This window comes from Panthera uncia, chromosome B4, assembly GCF_023721935.1.
Source record: "Panthera uncia isolate 11264 chromosome B4, Puncia_PCG_1.0, whole genome shotgun sequence".
Classification (NCBI taxonomy): Eukaryota; Metazoa; Chordata; class Mammalia; order Carnivora; family Felidae; genus Panthera; species Panthera uncia.
Genome location: NC_064809.1, coordinates 66,242,306 through 66,266,944, shown reverse-complemented (window position 1 = coordinate 66,266,944; position 24,639 = coordinate 66,242,306). Strand labels below are relative to the sequence as shown.

Below are 24,639 nucleotides of genomic sequence, written 5' to 3'. Positions count from 1 at the left end.
AATAGTGTGCAACTCTTGATCTCAGCATAGTGAGTTCGAGCCCCACATTGGGTGGAGAGATGACTTAAAAATAAAATCTTTAAAAAAATGATGTCACAAAAAAAGCGAGAAAAATGTTTTAAGTGGGAAAGAGTGATGGGTGTGTGGGTAGGTCAATAGGATAAGCGTCTGACTTGGGCTCAGGTCAGGATCTCACAGTTCATGAGTTCAAGCCCTGTCTCGGGATCTATGCTGATAGCTCAGAGCCTGGATCCTGCTTTAGATTCTGTGTCTCCTTCTCTCTTCCTCTTCCCCACTCGTGCTTTGTTTCTCACTTTATCAAAAATACATAAACATAAAAAAAAAAAACTTTAAAAAAAAGAGTGAAAATAGCATCAGACCCTACTTTTTTATTTATTTATTTTTGAGAGAAACAGAAACAAAGTGTGAGCGGGGGAGGGGCAGAGAAAGAGGGACTCACAGAATCTAAAGCAGGCTCCAGGCTCCAAGCTGTCAGGGCTTAAACTCATGAACCGTTAGATCATGACCTGAGCCCAAGTTGGACACTTAGCTGACAGAGCCACCCAGGCGTCCCAATATCAGACCCTACTTAAAGAATTTTGAGGCTGCTGGTGTCCTAAGCAGAGAAGTTGTCATAGAATGAAAGGGGTGATGTAATTGGCATAGAAAAGTGGGGGAAGGGAACAAAAACATAGTTTCAATAAGTTTAACTGTGAAGGGAAAGGACAAAATAGGATAATGGCTTCATGAGATAAAGAGTAGAAGAAAAACATTTTGGAGAGGCATGATATGACTCAGTTTCTCATTGAGTTGTAGCATTCTTATTATTATCAATAAAAACATACACTCATGAATTGCTTGAAAACTTGTATTTATTTTTCACATCCAGTCAACAAGAGAACAAAATGCCTCAGAATGAGAATTCACACTTTGAGTGAGATACAAATGTTTAGTTATTCTATTTTAGTGATTTTTGTGCATTTATAAAATAAATACCTGGTCTGTTATACTTGGAAAGGTGATATTGGCGTTAACTGACTGTTGGGAGTGTAGACTGTTTGCACATATCTAAGCAAGAACATGCCGTGATGTGCCTATATCTGTAAGGTATTGTACTGCCATTAGGACAGTCAAGAAAAATTTCCCGGAATTCGTACTTATCTTCTTGGCAGCAAAGACATGAATTTGCCAGCTGAAAGATATGATAATTGTACCTAAAGGAAAAGAATATTCAGCAATAAATATTTTTGGGATATCTTCTGAAACAAATTGACATCAATGCTCAAATTATAATTGTCTAAGCGATTTAGCAATCCTTCCAACCAATTATTCTTTACCTATACTTTGCATTTCCCCCTCACCATGAACTTCTGATGTGGATCAGTGATAATTGGTATGTAAGACAAAAGAAATCCAAAATGGAAATTTATAATCTTATAATTAGAATGTTATGGTGAAAAAATATAAACATATTTTTAAATATACAACTTCATACCAAATTATTATTTTCTATATATTAATCTACACATGAAAGTGTTCATGAAGGAAAAACAATATATATTATGTCTAAAATGCAAGTGACAGTTTAAAAACACATTTTTAAGCAAGACTATCTGCTTAAGTACTATCAGTAATTACTGTGTGAAAATACATTTGCTATGAATGTATTAGGTTTGATTTATTTAGAAGGCTACTTTAAAACCATTCATTACTGTTGAAAATGTTTATTTTATTTCTAAGATCTTAATGTCTTAGATATTTGTTTCATCAGGTTTTGATCATTAGCTCTCACGTAAAAAATGTTCCATGTAATTTTTAAAACTTAATTTCCTCCACAATGTTACAAAATTAATGCACAGTACACATTCAAAGAAACACTCACTTGACAGTGTTCTTACATTCCCCTACACATCTTGCCATCTCAAGTTTTTTCTGGCAACCACGGTACTTAACAGTCACATTCACAAGTGAAGATCTACAATTAGTATTACCTAAAACAAAATGATAACAGAACCAGAAATGAGGTTTAACATTAGCAATTGCTAAGTCTCAGTTTTCTGAACCTTTAGTGGAGAATCATAACAAAAAATACTTCATAGTGTTGTTGAAGGGATTAACTACTTCAGCACCCAACACAAGGTACCTGATCAGTATTCAATAATTATGTTTAATAAATGTTATCTTTTCATTAGTGCTATCATTATTATCATAGGAGAAAGAGGAGGGAGGGAACAAGGAGGAAGGGAGGAGAGAAGGGGGGAAGGGAAGATGGAGCTGAATGGATTGTTTCTGACATCCATTTCTCATTGTTGACCATTCTTATTATCTAATGTATCAGTTTACAACACAACCTGCTTATATTAGAGAGCAAACTATATTTTTTTTCATGAGAATCAAATTTCTTCCTTGTAAACACCATTGTTTTTTACTGGGAAGAATGTTTCAACCAACATGAAAAAGTATAATACATAACGGAGACATATCAATTGTTAGTTTCTGCATATAGGTTAGATGACCTGTTATGTTAAAAACACAGGAGACTTTCTATTAATGATCTGACATTTTGTTTTAAAGAAACACTAAATTTTTGTCAACTGTTGACATTTCCTCTACATGTGGAACCTAATGTTACTTACATGTATAGCAACATTTGTTTGAATCATAGACTCTGTCTTCCTATAGGGGAAGAGAAATAGAAAAAAGACTTAAAAACATTAAGTATTATTTTATAAATAATATAACATTACTGAATTTACTGAAATTACAAAGGGGAAAATGGAACAGATAAATATGCTGATCTCAGATCCAGGAAGCATGGATGAGGGAGCATAATAATAAAAATGAGTCTGAATATTTACACTAAAAATTTTCAACCGTAGGGAGAAAGGGAAAAAAATATCTAAAATGAAGTCTTCTTTAAAATAACATGCAAGAAAGTAAAAAAATAATCCTCCCTTATATTAATTGAAAAATACTTTAATACTGATATTACTGCTAGACACTAGACTAGTTTGAACTGGTGAGCATTTATTATTAACTAATTTAATTAAGACTTAAGCTTAAAACTTAGCATTTACTAATATAAAATCCTCACCATATGGTGGGGGACAGTAAAAATGAAGACTGTGGCATAAAGAAAGATCTGAAAAGTACACTTAAATGTGATTTTATGAAAACTTTGTATTTTTATAAGAAATGATTAACCCAAATCCATGAGCCTTAAAAAAAAAAACAAGGTTGGTGTGTTTTGGGTTTTTTTTTTTTTTTTGGTTTGTTTAAAAGTAGCAAAATGCTTTCTAAAGTAACATACTTCTTCTAGAATAGCACTAGATTAAGCTTCACGGAGCCTGCAAATATAACTTTGATATGAAAAATATACTTGGCAATAAAAGGTGTGAAACAGATCTGGAATGGAATCCATAGGAAATTTATGTCTGTTGGCCAGACAGACTTTTCCAAATGAGAAAGAAGACAGATTGTGTTTATATTTAACATAAGAAGTGGATGTTGTTGATCATTACTTAAGAAGATAACTTACTTCTGCACACCAGGTCTGCTTTGGGCAGTCTTGGACCACTGCGATGAAACCAGTGCTATGGCAGGAGTAGGAGATGCATGGATTGCTGGGGTCATCAAATGAAGCACCAATCTGGGAGGCAGAGAGGAAGAAAGAAAGGTATTATTCATCTTGATTTCTTGTTGAGGTTGAAAATAAAAATCTGTAAAAAAAAAAAAAAAATTCAAATTCAGATTGTTAAGTGAATTTCCAGAGGTACCTTCAGTCACTAATTAATATTTAAGAAAAGTGAGTTAAAAGCTGCCTACTTCCATGAAAAAATCAATATGCCTCCTTGAGAGCACAGACTGTGAGTCAAGATTCTGAATCCTCAAGTGAAAATTCACATATTCTATTCACCTACTCAGTCACTGTATTATATTTTAAAAATATTTTCAAGAAAGGTTGTATTATGATAACAGGAAATCAACCAATTGTTATGCTCTAAATTTGAGGGAAAAGAAGTAATCTAAGTAGAAAACTTGGCACAAAATAGTTTTATCAGATTACTACAAATGATAAATGATAACAAATGATATATCCCACGAGACATCCTACCTCTACTTCTGCTTGTATACTTGTAAAGTTCTCTGGATTGCTTTAAAAATAATTTATGTTCGAAATTCAAATGCCAGTTTGGGAAATTGTATTTATTTCAAACTGCAAAACGAACTTTCTGATAAACTGGAATTTTATTATTTCAACTATTTTACATACAAATGGTTAGAGGTAAAACTTTTCCTTTGTTCTTTAAACATCATCATATTTTATGTTTAAAAACTTGCATAGATTCTATGGGGTGCCTAGGTGGCTCAGTTGGTTAAGCATCTGAATCTTGATCTCAACTCAGGTCACGATCTCATGGTTTGTGAGTTCAAGCCCTGCATTGGGCTCTGAGCTGATAGCCCGGAGCCTGTTTGTGATTCTGTCTCTCCCTCTTTCTGCCCCTCTTCCACGCCACTCTACTCTCTCTCTCTCTCTCTCAAAATAAAACTAAAATGGGGTGCCTGGGTGTCTCAGTCTGTTAAGCATCCAATCTTGATTTGGGCTCTGGTCATGATCTCATGGTTCATGAGCTCGAGCCTCATATCGGGCTCCATGCTGATGCCATAGAACCTGTTTGGTATTCTCTCTCTCTTCTCTCTCTCTCTGCCCCTCCCTCCTCACACTGTCTCTCTTTCAAACCAAATAGATAAACATTTAAAATAAATAAATAAACTAAGAAAAAAAAACTAGAATAGATTCTCAAATCACATTACCTTTCGAAACCAAAAATTAAGAAACCAAGACAGAAATGTGAACATGATAAATAAGTTAAAACACTCATCAGCTCTGTTTTATATATTTCTTAACATACCACATAGATTTTATGCTAGACTTTTAATATTTAGTATCACCAGCTCAAAAGGATTATCAATTTTGAGAACCATGTGGGTTTTATGGCTTCCTGGTACCTTTTTTAAAAAGTTAAATTACTTTCCAAAATGCCAAATCACTTGTCAAAATCTAGCCCTGAATATACGTGTTGTTATATTCACATAATGGGGTTCCAGTCTTTTGGGGTTTTTCATTTGATCTCTGACAGGTTGGCCATCTGATATTTCTGGCTATAATTACAGTTTAACTCTGTTCATTGATTTGAATGTCACAGAGTGTGCCTTCTCCATCTGGTCAGACCCCTGGGAAATTTTATTCAGAAGTTAGGTAGTTAATGATCAAGTACATTTTCCTCCTTTGAAGCGAGCCATGCTGAGTGTTATATTTGATGCTCCTTTTGAAGTGAATATGGGGGGAAAAATGAACAGATTCTGCTCCACCATTACCAATGATTTTTTGAAATTATAAACTGAAAAAGCCTACATTTATTCATAATTATATAAATAAAAATATTTTAAAGTAAAAACAGCCTTACCTTATACTCAGTATTGTTAAATAAGCACGTTCTTGGTTCTGAAAAATAAATATATTATTTTACCCTAAAATAAACATTATAATTCTGTTTTTATTTATAAACCAGAAATTGCATATGGAATCATATTTATCAACCAATTAAAATGTTTCTTCCCACAACACCATCATCTTCCTTTAATAAACTCATTATATTCATAATTATTAATTCTAGGTTTCCCCCACTCCAAAGATAGTGAGTTTTAAGAGATCAAGTATGATTCTGTTTTATTTATCACACTCCTCTAGCATGGAGTTTAACACGTATTAGAAGCTCAATGAATATCTCTTGAATATGTGAATAAGTAAACAACTATTCAATTCAAATAATGTATTGTGAATACACACCACAGTATCCAATTTCACAGCAGGAATCATTAGCTTTGAACTTTACAAGCCTCTCTCCGGTTTTGCATGTGGGTGCAGAAGGGCACTCCTTGGGTTTACAGTCTACAGCCTTTGCATCAGTACAGGTGCATTTGTGGCAATTGGCAGTCCATATATCTCCAGGCTACAGACACAAACCAAGTTCAGACTTCTATTCAGATACAGGAATGACAGCAATTGGATTAAAGCAGAGACAAAGTGTGTACTTACAGATTTCTCTTCTCCCAGCGGACCATGACAAACTGTTAACATGAGATGATAAAAGGTAATTAAATTTGGCAAAATAGAACCATCTGTTATACATAGATAACCACCAGGTGGCCAATACAGAAAAACAGAATTATGGAGAATTGTATGGTGCCTTCAGGTAGGTAAATCACATCCACCTACTTTGAGCAAACTGTCTCTAATGAGTATAGATATTTCCTACTTTACAATCCCAGCACAGGTTAATTATTAATTTCTGCTGGCAGTGGTCAATAAATCTTATGACTGTTGTTTTACTTACTGTTTTACAGTCTGACTTCTGCTTCCATAACCCTACAAGTCACCAAGACTTTGTAATTACCAGTCCCTAAGGCCCTTTATCAGTTTTTCAAGTTCCCTACAATTGCTGACATTTTTAACTCTCACCTTCTTGAAAATGTTCTCCTCCCTTCAAATTCAACACTCTGAAATTCCTTTCTTTATTAGCAACTTTTTCTCTTCCTTCTCATTGTCTCTGTCCTTTCCTGGTACTTTTCTTCTATCTCCAGTATCCACTGTAATGTCAAGTGGATGACTCTCAAACTTGTAGCTCCAGTACAGACATCTCTTCTAGACTATGGGCCCAGGTTTCCCTTGGCCTAATAAATAGCATTGCAGACCTAATAAATGGCATTATTGAGACCCTCAAACTCAATAAGCACAAAACAGATTATATCATCTTGCCCCTAAAACCAGTTTCTCATCTAAACTGACTTCTTCCTATTGAGAACCAAAGTATTCTTTCAATTATTTGAGCTTAAAACTTAGGAGTCATTTTGATTCCTTCCATTTCATCACTTGGCACCCAATCGACTGCAAAATTCTGTATCTTCATCTTTACTTCATTCCCTTCCTTTCCTGGTTGTACTTGCTACAGTACTACTCCAGGATGTTGTTGTCTTTAATCTAGCATATGTGGGCTTTTCCAGGGGTAACTCTGACTCAGATTCCTTCCTGATCCAATCAATTCTCTATACCACAGGTAGAACAGTTTTTCTAATGTCTAGTTTTCACCTCATCTTTGCCTTGGTTAAAAACTTTGGATGGCCCCTAATAGACTTATAAAATAAATACCTAATTTCAGCATTCTAGCTTCTGAGGTCTGCCACAATGTGGCTCCAATCTATCTTCTCAACTTAGTCTCATTCTCTCATTTACATGCCCTGGACTAGCCTACATGTTTCTCTCAAATTCCAATTCTGTAGTGAAATACCTAAAGATTCCTCCAAAGTGTACAATATATGTAATATATACATACAATATATGTAATATATACATGACAGATATGTGCTCTCTATATAATACATATTTCAAGTCTTTTTTATTGTGAAATTTATTTTCAGCCTTATATGAAAACTGTTTTTCTTTAAAAAATATCCCTTCTCCCACTATGTCCTAAGATTAGAGAATGATTTTTTTTTTTTGGGGGGGGGGGGGGGTTAACTTCTGTCACTTTCTAAAAAGCACATCACATTGGCTGGAGAACAGTGGGGACTCAAAATCCTCTAAAATTATCGAACTTTGGTTAACTTTAATTTCCCTTACTCCTCAAAAAATCTGGAATTATCTGGTTTAAAAAAATACTATTTTTTAAACAATTTTTTGATGACAATTTTTTGATGAAGCTATCATATAATTAAATAAAACACTTTATTTAGTAAATAAACTCTATTTTGAGTAAGTAACAAGAGGTATTTGTTTGGTTTGGCTGCATTAGTCTGTGGATGAGAAAACAGACTACCATTTGCTATGTATTTGGTGAATAAAAGCTAAATTCCTCCATTTCCAGTTTTCCTATTCTGAAACATTTCCACAGCTAGCAACTTTCAGAGGCATGACCTCTGATATTTGATTTACAAGAAGAACCATTAATGTAGAATGGTTGATTTTCAAGTAGAAGTATTCTTGTTTTTTTAAGTTTGTTTATTTATTTTGAGAGAGAGCGAATGCATGCAGGAGAGGGGCAGAGAGAGGGAGAGAGAATCCCAAACAGGTTCCACACTGTCAGTGCAGAGCCCAATGCAGGGCTTGAACTCACGAACCATGAGATCATTGCCCAAGCTGAAGTCAAAGGCTTTACTGACTAAGCCATTCAGGTGCCCCTTGAGTGGAAGTATTCTTACCTGGAGGTGGTGGAAGTGATGCTGGACATCCTGTGTGAAAACAGGCATCTCATGTTAGCTTCTAAAGTTATTGAAATTGTTTCGGGGTAAAATAGTTATCTAATAACTGAAAATAATTGGCTACATTGCTAGTCTTACAGACTTATTTCTGTCTACCTTCCTGTGGGGAATAAGCTTAGGAATTCCCTGAGCCTGCACTGATGGGTTAACAAGGCGTAAAGAATTACAAAGCCATAGGATGCTAGCTCACACCCAAGTTTGGGTAAACAAGATTAGGTAAATGGGTATAGAGAGGGCAGGGCAGAGGCCCCAATATAGAACAAAGGTATATGAGGTAAATAAGATTAGGTATTCAGGGCGGAAACACCCCCAATTTAGTACTATAGCAGAAAGCTGCTTTCACAGGAAGGAAGGAACAAATTAGGTAAACAGGTAAATAGGGCAAAGGGGAAGTTGCCCAGAGCGGAACTAATTAACAAAAGAAAGGTTGACTCTGAGGTTGAGTGCTCTGTCTTTCTTGTCCCCTAGACCAGTTTAGTTAAACAGAGGTGGTGCCTCACCTCTGCTGTAAACAACCTTCTGCCTGACCTCCTGGCACCAGGATTTTGTTTTGTATTAACCCAAACCCCTAACCCCGCATATTTTCAAAACCCCCTTTCCCTCATGTCCATGAGTTAATGTTGACAGTTTCATTATCCCTTTGTGCATGTCCATCACCATGTTTGTAAGCCTTCCGATCCTAATGAAAATAGATCAAGGACCCTTAATTGGGGCTCTTGTCTCCCGGACATTAGTCATCTCCCACATTTTAATCCTGTGTCCCATTTTCTTGCTAGACAAGAAAGAACTCAAGACCCAGAGTCTATGACACTTTCCTTTTCTGCTCCTCATGGCATTTCAAATTCCACCTTAGAGAAAAATCCCTTTGGACTTCAAATTTGAATGGGAGGGAATATGGGAGCCTAAAGGAGAAATGAGAAAATATCAAGGTAAACTACTCCTTGATTATCTTTGGCAAACACCTCCTATTAAAAGGACAGTAAATGTGCATTCAGAAAGGAAAAGGATAATTCAGGTATAGGAAAAGGTGTTATTAGTAATCTAGTTTTAATCCTTTAAGAACTTTTATCCTCTTTTTAACTTCCTGAAATATTTCAATCTTATTCCATCTCCACCTGCACCAGATGGCGTAAGCTGGCCATATGTTTCTTTTTAAGTCTTCACATATCACATATTTTGGTCAACCCAACAATTCACTCAAAAAGTTCAAATTGTATTTCCAAACTTCTGAAAAATCAAATTAATATTTTAATTCTACCCACCAAGCAAGAGGCCAGCCTAGAATATTTGAAAGAACTTAAAATTGTTACATGTTGAGGTAAAGGGGCCACAACAACCAATAGGGGCAGAAGAAACAGAAAGGAAATTAGTTAAAGATGTGGGAGCTTGGGGATCAAATGTCTCTTTTAACTGAGGGAGGCTAAACTAATCCCCAGTTATAAATGCTTAACAGATTAGCAGAAAACAGCAACCAGAGAAAGAAATGTCCTATTAGAGACAAATACAGCAGAAAATCTTCCCTGATCAGAATTCCAAGGGTTCATTGAAGACATTTGTAAGAGGAGCCATAAAGAAAAATCTCCTAATCTCCACATTGCTGTCAGAGTCAATTCTCTAAAACATCTTTCTGATCATCTCATTCTCTTGACAAAATCCTTAAGGGGATCCCATTTAGTATATGGATAAAGTCTCATTTAAATTTAGAAATAAGGTTTTTCTTGAACTTGCTTCTACTTTCCAATCTCATTTATCCCCTGAACCTCATACATTCATGACCGATACCCGGCTGATTCCTGAACTCATTCATGATATCACATGTCTCTGTCTTCTCATGGCTGGTTGGCAGGAATTCCCTCTTCACCCCAGCCAATATTAAACTCAGTCATCTCCTTTCTGATGCCTTCACTCAACATTACCAACTAATAAGCAGAAATTAATATTCTATTCTCACTATACAACTGGGACCACAATGATTATACATGTTTGGGAGCTAGCTTTAAATATACTGTAATGATAGTATCTGTGCCCATCATAATCTACCTACAAATACACAAAAGTAATAAAACAGCAATGACTTTATTTTATTGATATTTTTGCTATTAGCTTCTGCTACAAGTCTAGCATATATAAAGAAATATTAGATAAGTAAAGAAATTGGGATTTGCCCCATACTGACCTGTTTTATTTTCAGTTTCTTGGTCTCTTGTTGTGACTAGAGTGGTTTCTAAAGAGAAATAAACTAATGGTATTGTCATTTTATTTATTAGGATAACACGTATGCATATCAAGTCTCTCTCTCTGTGTATATGCACAAATGACAGTACAAAGTCATGCTCAAAGGAAGCTTTGTGTGAAACAAACAAGTCATTCCAGCACAGTTGGGTCATTTCATTTTACCTGGGTAGGATACTTTGGGTCTTGTTGTGATTTTAGTTGACATGGAGGTGGAGCCTGCAAAAGGAAATACAAAAAAATGTCAAGAATAGCACATTTCATAATCCCATTCCCAGAGATTTCAAGCTCCATAATTAAGTCTTCAGATGAGGAATTTTGGTGAAAGCCTAAACAATACTGATCATTGAGGAATTTGTACTGCCAGCAGTACAAATTTTTCCTATTTGTACCTGTTTGCTATTAGGTACAAATTTTTGCTATTTGTACCTGTTTGCTATTTGTACCTGCTATTAGTACCTGTTTGCATTCTAGTTCCAGAGGTTTCCTTGACTCCAATGGAAGCAGTGGCTGCTAAGGGAGTTACAAAAGCAGTAAGTATAGGGGACTGGAGAAGCTAGACTTTGTCTTCAGATAAGCTGGTCTGTCTTCTGAGATGTCACCAAGAAAAGTTCATTTATTATTATTTTACTTACCTGTGGTAGAATTTCCAGGAGCAGTGGTTGTTTCAAATACTTCCCTGGAGGTACCTAAAATAAAGACAGGAAGAGCAATGAACTTTTTCTTGTCTCAGAAGAAAATGTCCTAAGACATGTCTACATGAGACAAGAGTTTTGAGCACCTAGCATGTACCAATGCATCTACTAATGCTAGGACATCCTCCTGCAATTGAAACATAAGAGGCCCCTATCTTAGAAACTCCTTGATCACAGAAATGAATTGAATATTTTCCCATGACCCAGGTAAATTTCACACTTATAGGTCTCCTTCTCTAAATGATACAAATTTTTTTCACATCTAATTCTTTTACTTCCTATAACTTTGTTTCCTGGTTCTCTTCTATTAGTTTTTGGGACAGTGAAGTTATGAGAGTAAAAAAAAAAAATGAGAAAACATCTGTGTTGATCAAGATGGCCTAAACATTTCCCTCAGCTTGACTAAATTTATAGACGTATCTTCCTGATTAAAGGGCCCTGGACTCTCTTTTCTTAGAGCATTTACTTTAGAAAACTTGTGGCTATAAATTCTTTCTCTGTCCTCTTGAGATACAAATCTTTCCCTAGTCTCTGGACAGTTTTACAACCCAAGAATGTCTTCCCCAAAGACCTTGGAGCCACCTCTTTGAAATATAATCACTGAGAATAACAGTAACCCTATCTCTTTGTCTCTGTGGGAAGTTGGAGCCTAACTTTATTCTATAAGCACCAATTAGCAAACTTAGGTGGCTTAATCGTATAGACCAGCCTCCCCTCCAGTACTTTTCCCACTAGCTCACCCCAGCCCTTAAAATATCCCCTGGATTTTATTTCAGAAAAGAGGAGGTAAAACTTCACTGCTATTGCAATGAGCTTTACAATAATTACAATAATCTTAAATAAAGTCTTCATTGCCATTTAAATTCCATCTGGTGCAATTTTTCTTTCCGAGTTCAAGTCTGGCATTCATTCATAGAGATAAATATTGGTTATCTGAAACACTTAGGTGTGAAAGAGAAGAATGTCAAGGATATAAACTTCATTTGAAGTCATTTCCATTACCTTGGGTGGGACTTTCTGGGACACCAGTAATTCTACTTGATGCCACACTAGTACCTACGAAGGAAAATGAAAAACATTTCATATCAGACACACCTCCTATGGCCATCCCCAAAAATTAAGTGAGAAGAGAAAGTAAGCCGGGTGAAAGTCTGGGTCAATACTGCATCCAGCCCATAGATTCCCCTTGTGAATTACAAAACACACCCTTTTTGGGCAGATGTGGCCTCATAGATTTATGCCTTTTTAGAGGGATGTTGGCTGGATTTCAGCATCTATTCCTCCTTTTAGCATTGTGTCCTGTGTACCTACCTATACAAACTTACCTGGGTGCTCTGGTCTGAGTCCAGAAACTCAGAGCAAGAAGATAACAATGGCTGAAAAAAGTACATTCCTAATGAGATTCTGCCCCATTTCCTGGCCCTTTATTTTTACTCTCAATATTCCCCTACACCGAAGTGAAGCTTTAGGAGTCTTTAATGAGAATTCAATAGATTTGAATCACTGACTCTTACTTATTTACATTCCAACTCAAGTGGTAGCCCCTAAGAGAGGCAAACAAGAATGAGGTCAGGACTGCTCTGTTGATGTTGCAACAGTTAATTCTAGAGAAAGGATATTTTTTTTTTAACTTAGATACTCTGCCACTTACTAAATATTTACTAACCTGTATTGGAGCTTCCAGGAATAACTGTTGTGCCAGAGGCTACCCCAGTGGTACCTGCAATAAGAAGGAAGGATGAGCCTCAAAAACCCTTTCTCACCCTAAGAAAAGTGTAATATTGGCAAGTGCTCCTATTTCTCTGAAGCAACAGAAAACAATTTAAAACAATTTTTCTTGTATCATGTGTTAAACCTGACATGTTTTCCAATGCACTTTCTCATGAATGAAATGTTCAAAGAAAATATGAGGAAAAGCTACAATCGTGTCAAAAATCTTATTTCTCTATATCCAGAATCATCTAGAATCTTATCAGTAAAGGAGAGAATGTCTGTCTTATATTCACATGATTTACTTCCAGTGACTTAACTCTTTGACTCTCCAGTGGAAGAAAACCCCAGAAAAACAACTGCATCTATACATATCTTGGCTGGTGGTGACTTTCACTAATTCTGGAGTATTGCCTGGCAAAACAAAGGGGGTAAAGTTTCTTTAAAAAAGGTGTGTCTAGAGAATTACATCTATGGTTATGTTTCCTAGGAAAACTCAGGGAACTAACCTAATTTGACCCTATGAGCTATTATTAAAGGAAAAGGAACCACTTCCAGTGATGTTCATTTTCATTCACAATCTGTGTATAGTGAACTCAAATGAAAAAAAACCATGGGGAATCCAAAATCCAGTAAAATTCACCTGATGAAATTCTTGCTTCCATAGTTCCAACACCTTCTTTAAAAGTTGTGGTTTCTGTAAGAGCAAAGAAGAAAAAATTGAGAAGATTAAGAATTTGAAAATACGAGAATATATGGCAGTGTGCAATTTTGTCCATAGGCCCTTAAAGGGGAATTCCTTTTATTTCCTGATTTACCTGCTTGGAAACTTCCAGGTGATGATATATTTACAGAGCCTGTCCCAGTGGTAGCTGGGATGTGAGAGAGAAGAAAGAGACAGTAATGTGAGCACTGTCTTTCTTATTGGATGGGGATGATCATTTAGGAAAAATTCATGTGTTTCTGTGAAACAACATATTCCTTCTCCAGGATTCCTTGCCCCCAAAAGTAAAATAAACATTTTTTCTTGCTCTGTTTTATCCCCTATGGTAAACTCCATTCTTCTATGATCCCTGTTTTCTGGAATTAGTATCATGGAGATAGGTGCCTTCCCCATTTCGCCTTTTTCACTTCCCCATGCTTACCTATTTTTCTTCCAGTAGACTGGCTCCCTGGAATTAGGTTGGTGACTCCTGAAGCTTAAAAGATGAAAAGAATTAAGAATCTTGACATTTTAATTATTTCAATACAGTTCTCCCTTCCTATTTCAAAGTTTTATATCTATTAGGTCAGGCCCTCTGAAAAATGAATCTTACTAAAAATTACACATGTTGTCTGAAAATTCTGTTTGCTCCTGTTTGATCTGGGATTCTGAATCCCCAGATTAGAAGCAGAACAGTCTCCTGAGTCACATCCCAGGACTCCAGCACTCTGTCTTATAGACTTGACTTAATCCATACTGGCTGAGCCCAAACTATCCCCTTTTCCAGGCTCCTCTGCCTTCACAAAGCCCCTTTTTTGTAACACCTTTTAAATTTACTTCGAATATGTGTTTTTGTTTTAACTTTTTAAATTTGAGTATAGTTGACTCAGTTTCATTAGTCTCATGTGTACAACAGGGATTCAACATCATGCTGTGCTCACCACCAGTGTTGCTACGATCCATCACTATACAACACTGTCACGATACCATTAACTATATTCCATATGCCGTCCCTTTTATCCTCATGACATATTCACTCCATAGCCGGAAGCTTGTTATCTCTCACTCCCCTTCCCGCATCTTTGCCCACCCTTTGAAGCCAAGGTATCATGTTTTAGCTTCTTGGTCTTCTGACTATGTGTGTTTACCCTAAATAAACTCACCAGCATCCACCACTTAAATATCATTTGTAAGCAATCGGCTGACAAATGTGCATCTTCAATGTAGGCCTCTCTTCTGTACTCTAGTTGCACTTAACAGTTCTCCTGAGCATACTACTGAATACCTCAGAGCATTTATTTTATTTTGTTTAATTTTATTTACTTGTTTGTTTGTTTATTTAAATATGGAATGCTTCTTGAATTCGCGTGTCATTCTTGCGCAAGGGCCATGCTAATCTTCTCTGTATCGTTCCAATTTTAGTATATGTGCTGCTGACGCGAACACCTCAGAGCATTTTAAATTCAAACTGCCCAAATTTGTCCTCACTATATCTTCTATCAGTTATCAATTTTTTTTCCTCCTCCAGTATATTCCCAAATTTGGGGATGGCATTTCCATCCGTCTACCTAAGCATCCAAACTATGAGCTAGATTCACCCAAAACATCCTTCTCTCCTTCACCTCTCCATCACATCATAATAAATGCCAACTTGCCAACATATTGCACATTCTTTGTGACCTCCATTTTCCGACATGATTGCCTCTGTAATCTCTCTGTAATCATGTCTTACCTCCAACAGTCTCAAACTGGATGACATACCTCCAACACTTGCTTTCTTACTCCCCTTTAAATCATGCCTAACTTATGCCTAGTTAATCTTCCAAAAAAGTAAATCTATGCATGACAGTCAATCTATCCAAAAACCTTTCAATTTCTCCTTATTGTCAATGGAATCACAATTTAATTTTTTTCATAACTGAATCCTATAATATTATGGAATACAAAACTGATGGGTGATCTCCTTTTTTTCCCCCTTTTCAGGACATTTCTGTCACAACTTTGACAACCAGAAATTTTGACAAACCTCCCAACATCTGCTCTTGCGATGGTTTCCCAGTATCTGAGTTGTATTCCACAAGTTTGGATTATTATAATTTCTTATTTTATACTCCCATGCTTTTTAATAAATGTTTCTTTCCTTGATCATTTTCATTGAGTAGACAAAAAATATTAATGTGAGATTTTAAAAAATGCCCTAAATTTATTTTAGTGATCTTAATTTACTTGGGTTGGAAACTTTTGAGTAACCTGTGATTTCACCTATGACCATAGTACCTATAAAGACAAGTAGGAAAATATTTTACCAAAAAGACTCCTGTTTTCATTAAGAAATGTACCACTAAGAAACTACGTCCTAATAAATGTGCATATGATGAAGTCTGTAGTCCAGGAGATTCTAGTACATTAAGATCACAACCCCAATTATCTCATAAGTCTTCAAATTAAAAGTTTTATCATCTCCTGTCACTACCAATATCCTATGAGTAATCAGTGAAATCTCAACAATTCTGCAATGCCATGACTGACCTGTTTGAATTACATGCCCAGTGGTGTCACGGCTTAGTCCCAGAGTTGTAGCCCCTGTGAATAAACAAAAATTTAAGGTGATTTTAAACAATTTTGAAATCTGGAAAAAAGTTGTATGTTATGAAAGTAGAAGACACACTCTCAAAGAAGATGGCTTTTGACTGAGATACTAATAAAGAGTATTAGTCTCTTTGTAACTTTGACTAACTCATGTTGGCATTTCCAGAAATAAGTGTGGTGAAAGACAATCCTGGCGGAATTTGGAATGGACATGAAAATGAGATTTAAAAGAATGAGAAAGATACTGTGAAATTGAGAGAGAAAGAGAGAGAGAGAGAGAGAGAGACCATAGTAATACTTTTTATGCCCTTAAAATATCATGGACAAGATAAATTCACATGTTTCTAATAAGCAATAAAGGGGCTTCATTATGCACAGACAAGCAAACACCATGCTCTCCCACAGACTCTTTCATTTCTCCAAACCAATATATGGTAAAGTTTCATTCTGGAGCCCTTTGTTCTCTGTGGTTTAATGCTTTTTGTAATAGCGTTTTTCCTCTGCTCATTTGTTTCCCCTCCTGTGACTTGGCTTCCTGATGCTTCAGTGGGGATTCAGGTGTGTGAAGGAGCATGTAAATTTTTTTTAATTTGTTGAGACCTTAGTTATGAGGAAAACCTGAGAAGAAAGGGTTTTATGTGCAAGATAAGTCTAAGACTGATGAATTAAATCCTACTAACCAGGACTAGAATTTTCTGGACCCCTGGAAACTTCAGCTGACTCTGAAGCAGTATCTGCTAAGGCAAGATGGATAAAGAATTGAGAGTAATATATCATTCTTAGCTTCATAAAATATAAAAGGCTGGTGTATAGAGAAAATCAATCTGAAGAACAAAGTCCCACGTCTGATTGACCTAACATATGGTCTCTTCAAATGGAATACAAAACCCTATCTTAGCTGGTCTGCTCACTCATTCATCATCTAACACAAACTTAAACATAAAACTGTTGAGAACACAAAAGGTTGAAAGCAAACCACTCACTAGTGGCCATTCCAAATACAGTGGTAGCTTCAAATTCTGTAGAAGTTGTAGCCTCTGAGAGGAAATAGGAGAAAGCAATATGAAATGCAGAAATGTGGCTAAAGTTCATAGAAGCAGGTTTCCTCAACTTTTTCACAACTTACTTGTGTTGGAACTCCCAAGTGCGATGGTTGTACCTGTGGTTATCCCAGTGGTAACTGAGAGCACAAAAGGAGATAATCAATGTATTAATTCCTTTTTACTTAAAATTAGGATTTAGTTTAGAAGACATTGATGGGTTCCTCTAATCAACTAAAAGGTTTAGATCAGGAACTTGTCTTAAGTGATATATCAATAATGGTTTCTATTATACCATTTTATTACAAGTCTACAAAATATAAGACAATTCACATGGGATAAAGAGTTAACATCCTGACAATTTGTACTCAAAGAGAGATTAAGGTAAGGTAGAATAGAATTCCCTCTAAGTTCATTACAGTCACTGTGATTGACTAAGACATAGAGAAAAATATTATTTGACTGCTCATACTCATTTATTTTAATTCCACCCTTGGTGTTTCCACCACCTCCAAAAGAAGTTGTGGTCCCTAAGTGAAAGGAAGAAAGGAGAAGGAAAGTAAATTCAGAAGGATCATATAAATGAGAAATGGTGGTTTCCCAGGGAATGGTAGGGAAAGTGTGTGATTGGGAGGAGATGTTGAAGCAGGAGGCGGGGGAGTGAGTTTTCCATTACTGAAGCTCGTCACATTCCCTGTTAGGTTATTGATTTACCTGTGTTGGAACTTCCAGATGCTGTTGTGCCAGTGATTACACCTGTAGTGCCTGCAGTAGAAAAGAGAAAGACAGAATCCAAATGGTGATGCATTTACCTTTCTGAGAAGAGCATGGCCAACCAGACTGTCTGTGACTGGAAAGTAGCAGATCTTTTTTGAGCTATCCTGTCAAGATGAAGTTCATTCTCTATTTTTAAATTCAGGGCCACAATAAACATGTTGGCTTACGGTCCAACTTTGATGACTAGCTTCCCTAGGATTAAATATCAGGAGTCTCCAGGCTTTTCCAAAGCTTACCTGTTTTACTTCCAGGGCTTGGTGTCTCAGATGCACCAGCGGTAGCTCCTGATGACAAGAATAGAAACAATATTTGTGTAAATGTATTTATTTGTATTCAATGAAATAACATCTGAAATCCAATTTGCTACACATAAACTTCCAGTTATTTCTGTCATCTTTGCTTCCCTAAATAGAACTACATGGACATACTGCTTCCAACTGATACTGGGGTAATATCTTCAATATCAAAAAGGGACCTTTCTGAACTCCCCTTATGGTAATAAGAATTACCATATAAGGTTTGCCCCCAGAAGAAATGAAATCATTTTCATAAATATAAACTTCCTCTAACAAATGTCCCCAAGAAAAGGCAAAGACAGAATAAATCATCAGGAACTCAAGAATTGCCAAATCCTGGGGCACCCGGGTGGTTCAGTGGGTTAAGCGTCTGGCTCTTGATTTTGGCTCAGGTTCTGATATCAAGGTAGTGAGATTGAGCCCCGTGTTGGGCTCAACATGGAGCATGGAGCTTGCCTGGGATTCTCTCCTCCCTCCCTTCTCTCTCTCTCTCTGACCCTCCCCCACTCATGCCCATGCTTTCTCACTCACACTCTCTCTCTGTCTCAAAATAAATAAATATATTTTTAAAAAGAAGTTACCAATTCCACTTTCACTGGTTATACTTCCTTGTAATGGAAGTTGTAGCTTCTGACAGTGAAAAGAAAGTAGTGATGGCTAATGTAAAGTCATAAAAAAGAATCACATGTTATTCCTCCAGAGCTAGTCCCAAGAAAGAAATTATAGCACATCCTTCCTCGTTGGCTTACCTGTGTTGGAAATTCTGGGTGAGATGGTACTTTCTGGGGTCACTCCAATAGTACCTGAAAGCACAATAGAATGATATGATCATGTGAACTTTACTCCTATAAGAAAAGCATATTATAGAAAAGGGTGGGGAAGCTCACAACTTCTTTATTATGCAAAAAAGATTATTTTTGGCAATAGCTTGTTTCAGAGTTGTTTTGTGCACTTTCTAATGTTTCATTCCCAAAATAGTGGTGGGAGAGCACAATGTGGGATAGTGGTGGAGAGTCTCAAGACAAAGGTATTTTTCCTTTATTTACCTGTTTGAATGCCAGGGACTTGGCTACTGGATCCCCCTAGAAGAAGAAACAACAGGATTGATCACCAATTAAATTTACGTTTGGGTGAAGTACTGATGTTATAGAAATTTTAATGTTCTAGAAATGTTTAGACATGTGACAAAGAAATCTAGTGATATAATGTAGTAGTAATATAGTATCATGATTAAGAGGTTAGACTTCTGAACCAGACTGCCTGAGTTGAAGCCTGTTTGTTTGCTGTATGACGTTGGGCAAGTTGATTCATATCTCTAAGCCATGTTTCCTCATCTGTGAAAATGATTGTACCTCAGTTTGGGGTAAGGTTTAAAATAATAGCAAGAAGGGTGTAGGATAATGCCTGGCACATACTTAGAGCTTGAAACTGTTAATTGTTATTGCTGCGCTTGTATGTGAAAAGTGGCAAGGTTAGGAAGCTTATGAACTCACCTGTATTAATTTCAACTCCTGTGCTTCCACTGCCTCCAGGGAGTGTTGTAGCTTCTAAGACAGAGGAAAGGTAGAAAAAATGTGAGGTGAAGAGGATTTAATGTTTTTTTTAAATATAATTTATTGTCAAATTAGCTTATATAAAACACCCAGTGCTTATCCCAACAAGTGCCCTTCTCAATGCCCATCACCCACTTTCCCCTCTCCCCCACCCTCCATCATCCCTCAGTTCTCTGTATTTAAGAGTCTCTTATGGTTTGCCTCCCTCCCTCTCTATTTGTAACTGTTTTTTTCCCCTTCCCTTCCCCCATGGTCTTCTGTTAAGTTTCTCAAGATCCACATATGAGTGAAAACATATGTTTTCTGTCTTTCTCTGACTGACTTATTTTGAGGATTTAGTGTTCTGAGGCAAGTTAATTATGTACTTTTCTGGGCCACTGTACCATGAGAGATACTTTACTACTAGAAGTTTTCCTGTGGAAGACTCTCTTCAGCTGGCTGGCTCACCTGTATTTGAACTCCCTGGTGCAAGTGTAGTGCCAGAAGATACCCTAGGGGTACCTACAGCAAGAAGGGTGGCTTTTCCCCTCATGGAGTTGGGGGTGGGAATTCTGCTTATCTTGTGGGCCTTTTCAACTGGTGATAAATTATTTCTGTTCTCTTATGCATAGTTTTATTCCCAAATCAAATGAAGATAGAAATTCCTCAACAGAGAAGTCCCCTTTTCTGAGATTTAATGGCAGAAAAACAAGGGTTATTCATATTCTGCCTCTTGTTCTTCTGATCCGCTTCCCACCGGAGCCACCTAATGTGCTTCCAGTTCCTTTATTTATGGATACTTCTGTAGTAGCTCCTATGAGAATGAAAATTTTTAAAACTTAAGCATGAAGATAGATAGTTACTGGGATAACCACTGCACATTTCAGTTACTTCTATGCTCAAAGAAGAACATAATGAATAGAGATAAATTTTCTGTGTTTGTTGTGGCCTTCTGTTTACCTGAAATAAAACGCTCTGCCACTATCTTTCCATCAGCTAATATCATGGTGATACTTAAGATGACAAATAGAAAAAGAAAACTCCCTAGACAATTATCACTTTCACTCCCATATTCAGGGAGGCTGGACCATGAAAATGAAGATATTTCAAAAATCTGCCCCAACTGATTCAAAATCAAGTAAAAAAGGAAAACACTGTTGATCTTAGATGTAAGTTCCTTAAAAGCCCCTCCTCAAGAAATTATCCTACTAAGAAACAAAAAAGTAATTTATAATCAACCAAAGTCCCCCCTGCCACACAAACACACCTACACCCACACACACTAATTTCCATCTGTTTCCTAACAGACTCTAGTAGTAGTATGGCTTCTAGAAGAAAAAAAGAAGAAACAGATAAAGGTTGAGTATTTAGGAAGAAAAGAAAATATGGTGTGGTGCTCTTACATGAGAAGATCCATGTGAAAGACATTTTTTCACCTTATTTTTAAGAAAGATGCTTTCTTCCCCACTTGTTAACCTACCAGTATGGGAACTTCCAGGTGCAACAGTTGTACTTGAGGCCACACCAATGGTACCTGAAATAAGAATGTCATGGGATCATCACAGAGAATGTTCTGCATTGAGGCAATCTGAGTATAAAGTAAGTGTATATTTCCAGGGCTGTATCTTCAGTTATATTACACATGGACAACTCCAGGAAGGACCATTCATAGAGACTATTTTGTCCATATGGAAGCTCTATGAGCATGCCTTTCTGCTCCTGGACTGAATCGTGTAATTTTTCCCATGTATCAATTATTTCATTCATTCAAAAATATTTATTGAGTCTGTTGAATACTAGAAATTCACCAATAAATAAAATAAATGAAGACTTTTTTTCCCTTAAGAAGTCTATCTTCTAGTAGGCTTACTTAGCAAATATTACACTATTTTCAACTGGGAACAGAAGAGTTTTTCACCATGTTTACCTGTTTTACTTTTAGCGACTTGATTGATACTCCAGAGGTAGTTCTTAATGGTTGGAAGTAGGAAAAATATTTTGTGTATGTTATCACTTTAATCAACCTCCGAGGCAACCAGTCATTAAGCAACTTAGACTTTAAAGTTCAAGATAAAAAGTCAAATGGGAGGCAAAAAATTTCTACTTTCATTTTAGTCATCTACTTGCCTGAGATAGAAGCTTTTGGGACAGTGTTGACTCCTGCCGATTCTGCAATAACATCAATCATGTCCAGTGGGTTAATCTTCCAGGAAACTACTACTACCACCACCCTATTCAGAAATCCACACCACATGGCCAGGCACTGGAAAAGGGTTGTCCAGAAACCAGCAGAGGAGTCTGAATCAATAGCACCATTGGCTGGGTGTGCGATGGAGGACCTGCCCTTCCTGTATAACAATCTTTCTGATCCAGAGGCAAACTCATGATTGTAATCAATGGCAATGCTAACATCTGGCACTCCTAATTCTCATTGATTTCATCACAGGGTCTCTGATGCTTTCTAAGGAAGCTTTGGCCTCTGGAAACAAAAAATTAGGAAAGTAGAAAGTATGTTTGGGGTGACATATTTCTGCTTGATGTTAGACAAGGAATGATTGTCTCTGAATACATTCACTTACCAACACTGGATCTTCCAGATTTAATAGTTGTGCCAGAGACTACTCCACTGGTACCTAGAATCGCAAAAGGGAAGGGATTGATATGTTATTTCCTTTACATTAAAAGAAAAGCTAAGAAGAAAAATGTTACAAGCTTCTTTTAATTCATAGAAGGCTTATTCTAGGGTTCCTCATATATCTTTTCACAAGAACATTTCTTTCCAAAAGAAAAAAAAAAAGCTGTTTCACATTATAATTCTCATTCTGAATATTGGTAAATATCAGGGAGATATTCACATTTTCTCATGCTTACATGTTTAAATGTCAGAGATCTGGCTACCTGGTATGGTAGTCTGGACTCCTGAGGAGGAGAAAAGAGATGGGGGTGGGGAGAGATATTCTGCCTTATATAAACTTAGGGATGATTAGGGTAAACCATTAACACACTGGAATTTTGAGGTTTAGATAAAGACTTCCATAGGTCAGAAATCATTCTGTGTTTATTTCAGCCAATTTAAATTACTAGAAGGAATTCACAAAAAAGGGAAAACTTTCTGGTTCTATTTGCAATACCAATGGAGAAATCCCATCATATCTTCAGACTTAGAGCAATGAAACTCAGTGCTGGAATTTATAGATTTTCAAAAAGATTTTTATCCCTACTATTAAACCTATTTTGACTCACTTGCAATACCCCTAAATTAAATGCAAAGTCTCCAAAGGAAACCTGAGACAGTCCTAAATCTGTTGACCCCCAAATCATGGGCTCTTCATGCTCACCTGTTTGGGCTCCAGTTCCAGTCATTTCTGTGGAAGTTGTGGGCTCTGAAGAAAGAAATAGGAGAATGATGAAATCTGGGAATTTGAAATATTGGGAAAATATATTGTGCTATTTCTTTATTATAACAGCCCTGAAAGCGAGATCATGACATCTGAGATTAAATAAGCGAAATTTCTTCCTTGTTAACCTATCTGTGTTAGAACTTCCAGATGTAATGGTTGTTCCAGACAATTCTCCAGTGGTACCTAAATTGCAAAAAGGTAAACAGAGTAGTAGAGCATTTCACACTCCCAGTTCATCTTAGAATCATTAATGTGGCCCTAAAGCACTGAAGCTCCTTCCTGAAGACTATGAATAAAATTGAAAATGAACAACTTCACAGCATTGTATTTCTCAGGTCAAACTGGGATGGATGTGTTGCTATGGATTTCCCTTTCACTATGTCTTAAAAAGAAGCAGGTCTTTAAATCACCCTTACCTGCCTCACTTCCAGGAACGTATCCACCTGTTGTGCCAGAGGTGCCTAAGGATGGGATTAAGCATGGTTTTAATTTTTATAAGTAGTAACCTTTGATGTAACTTGGAGCATTTTGATAATCAGTTGTCTTTATGAAGCTTTCTAGTGAAAAAGGATAGAAAATAAATAATAAGCATCATGTATATGAGAGAGATGATAGGAAGTGGCAAGCCCTGGGGAGAAGGTAAACTGGGTAAGGAGGATTAGGAGGATTGGGGGTTAGGATATATTCAATATGCACTCATACCTTTCTTCAGAAAAACAAAACAAATCAACAACAACAACAACAAAAAAAACACCTCTGTGAGTCAGAACATAGAGGACAGCCTAGGCTTGTAATTCCCAAGCTGAATAACTTGAATATACTCTCATTGGTATACTACAATATTGTTAGAGGAGGTCATTGAAAGGACATGAATGTCAATTGACCTATGAGCTGGACTCTGGAAATGAGAGTATGGGATGTATGTTCTGCCTACATTTCCACAGCTGGAGCCGTTTTCAAGGAAGCAGCCTTGAGAGGGAAATGTGTCATTGAGACCATCTGGATGGTATAGAGTGACTGAACCCACTTAAGATCTCCACATAAGCTTTTAAGATTCTGGTGGTGGGTGCAGAGATCTACTCATCTTGCGGCCACCCAGGACAAGGCTCGGAGGTAAGTTCCCTTATTACACCTGCCACCTACCAATCCAGAGTGGCCTGCTTCTTTCTTCCGTTCTCTTTGCTGTTTGTGTACAGGGCCAGGCTCAGACTTTACCTGGGAAACTCCCTAGTTTTGCAAACCAACAAATAGGGCCACAGGGAAAATGTAGGACCCTTTTTCACACTCCCTCCCATTTCCATGCTTAACCCAAACAGAGAAATAATGAGAGACTTAGGCCTCCACT

At 36.7% G+C, this 24,639-nt stretch overlaps 1 protein-coding gene and 1 non-coding gene across 2 annotated transcripts in view; both read right to left on the bottom strand.

The window, feature by feature from the left end:
* Positions 1-840: 840 nt before the first annotated feature.
* MUC19 (mucin 19, oligomeric) overlaps positions 841-24,639 on the bottom strand; it is a 101,018-nt gene continuing 77,219 nt past the window's right edge. The window contains exons 63-92 of the mRNA XM_049626671.1: positions 23,711-23,755; positions 23,085-23,276; positions 22,473-22,526; positions 21,374-21,427; positions 19,855-19,908; positions 19,408-19,443; positions 19,111-19,164; positions 18,302-18,349; positions 18,003-18,053; positions 17,375-17,428; positions 17,188-17,285; positions 16,929-17,067; positions 16,189-16,242; positions 14,102-14,155; positions 13,775-13,828; positions 13,600-13,653; positions 12,913-12,966; positions 12,249-12,302; positions 11,187-11,240; positions 11,011-11,064; positions 10,717-10,770; positions 10,496-10,543; positions 8,260-8,289; positions 6,101-6,132; positions 5,852-6,014; positions 5,469-5,506; positions 3,539-3,649; positions 2,637-2,676; positions 1,883-1,991; positions 841-1,214 (exon numbers count right to left, since the gene is read on the bottom strand). Coding sequence (XP_049482628.1) covers positions 1,031-1,214; positions 1,883-1,991; positions 2,637-2,676; positions 3,539-3,649; positions 5,469-5,506; positions 5,852-6,014; positions 6,101-6,132; positions 8,260-8,289; positions 10,496-10,543; positions 10,717-10,770; positions 11,011-11,064; positions 11,187-11,240; positions 12,249-12,302; positions 12,913-12,966; positions 13,600-13,653; positions 13,775-13,828; positions 14,102-14,155; positions 16,189-16,242; positions 16,929-17,067; positions 17,188-17,285; positions 17,375-17,428; positions 18,003-18,053; positions 18,302-18,349; positions 19,111-19,164; positions 19,408-19,443; positions 19,855-19,908; positions 21,374-21,427; positions 22,473-22,526; positions 23,085-23,276; positions 23,711-23,755 — 2,120 coding nt within the window. The 3' untranslated portion in view covers positions 841-1,030. The remainder of the gene's footprint in view (positions 1,215-1,882; positions 1,992-2,636; positions 2,677-3,538; positions 3,650-5,468; positions 5,507-5,851; positions 6,015-6,100; positions 6,133-8,259; positions 8,290-10,495; positions 10,544-10,716; positions 10,771-11,010; positions 11,065-11,186; positions 11,241-12,248; positions 12,303-12,912; positions 12,967-13,599; positions 13,654-13,774; positions 13,829-14,101; positions 14,156-16,188; positions 16,243-16,928; positions 17,068-17,187; positions 17,286-17,374; positions 17,429-18,002; positions 18,054-18,301; positions 18,350-19,110; positions 19,165-19,407; positions 19,444-19,854; positions 19,909-21,373; positions 21,428-22,472; positions 22,527-23,084; positions 23,277-23,710; positions 23,756-24,639) is intronic.
* On the bottom strand, positions 14,999-15,105 carry LOC125920477 (U6 spliceosomal RNA). The gene has a single exon (XR_007457069.1). It is a non-coding gene; the product is annotated as a U6 spliceosomal RNA (small nuclear RNA).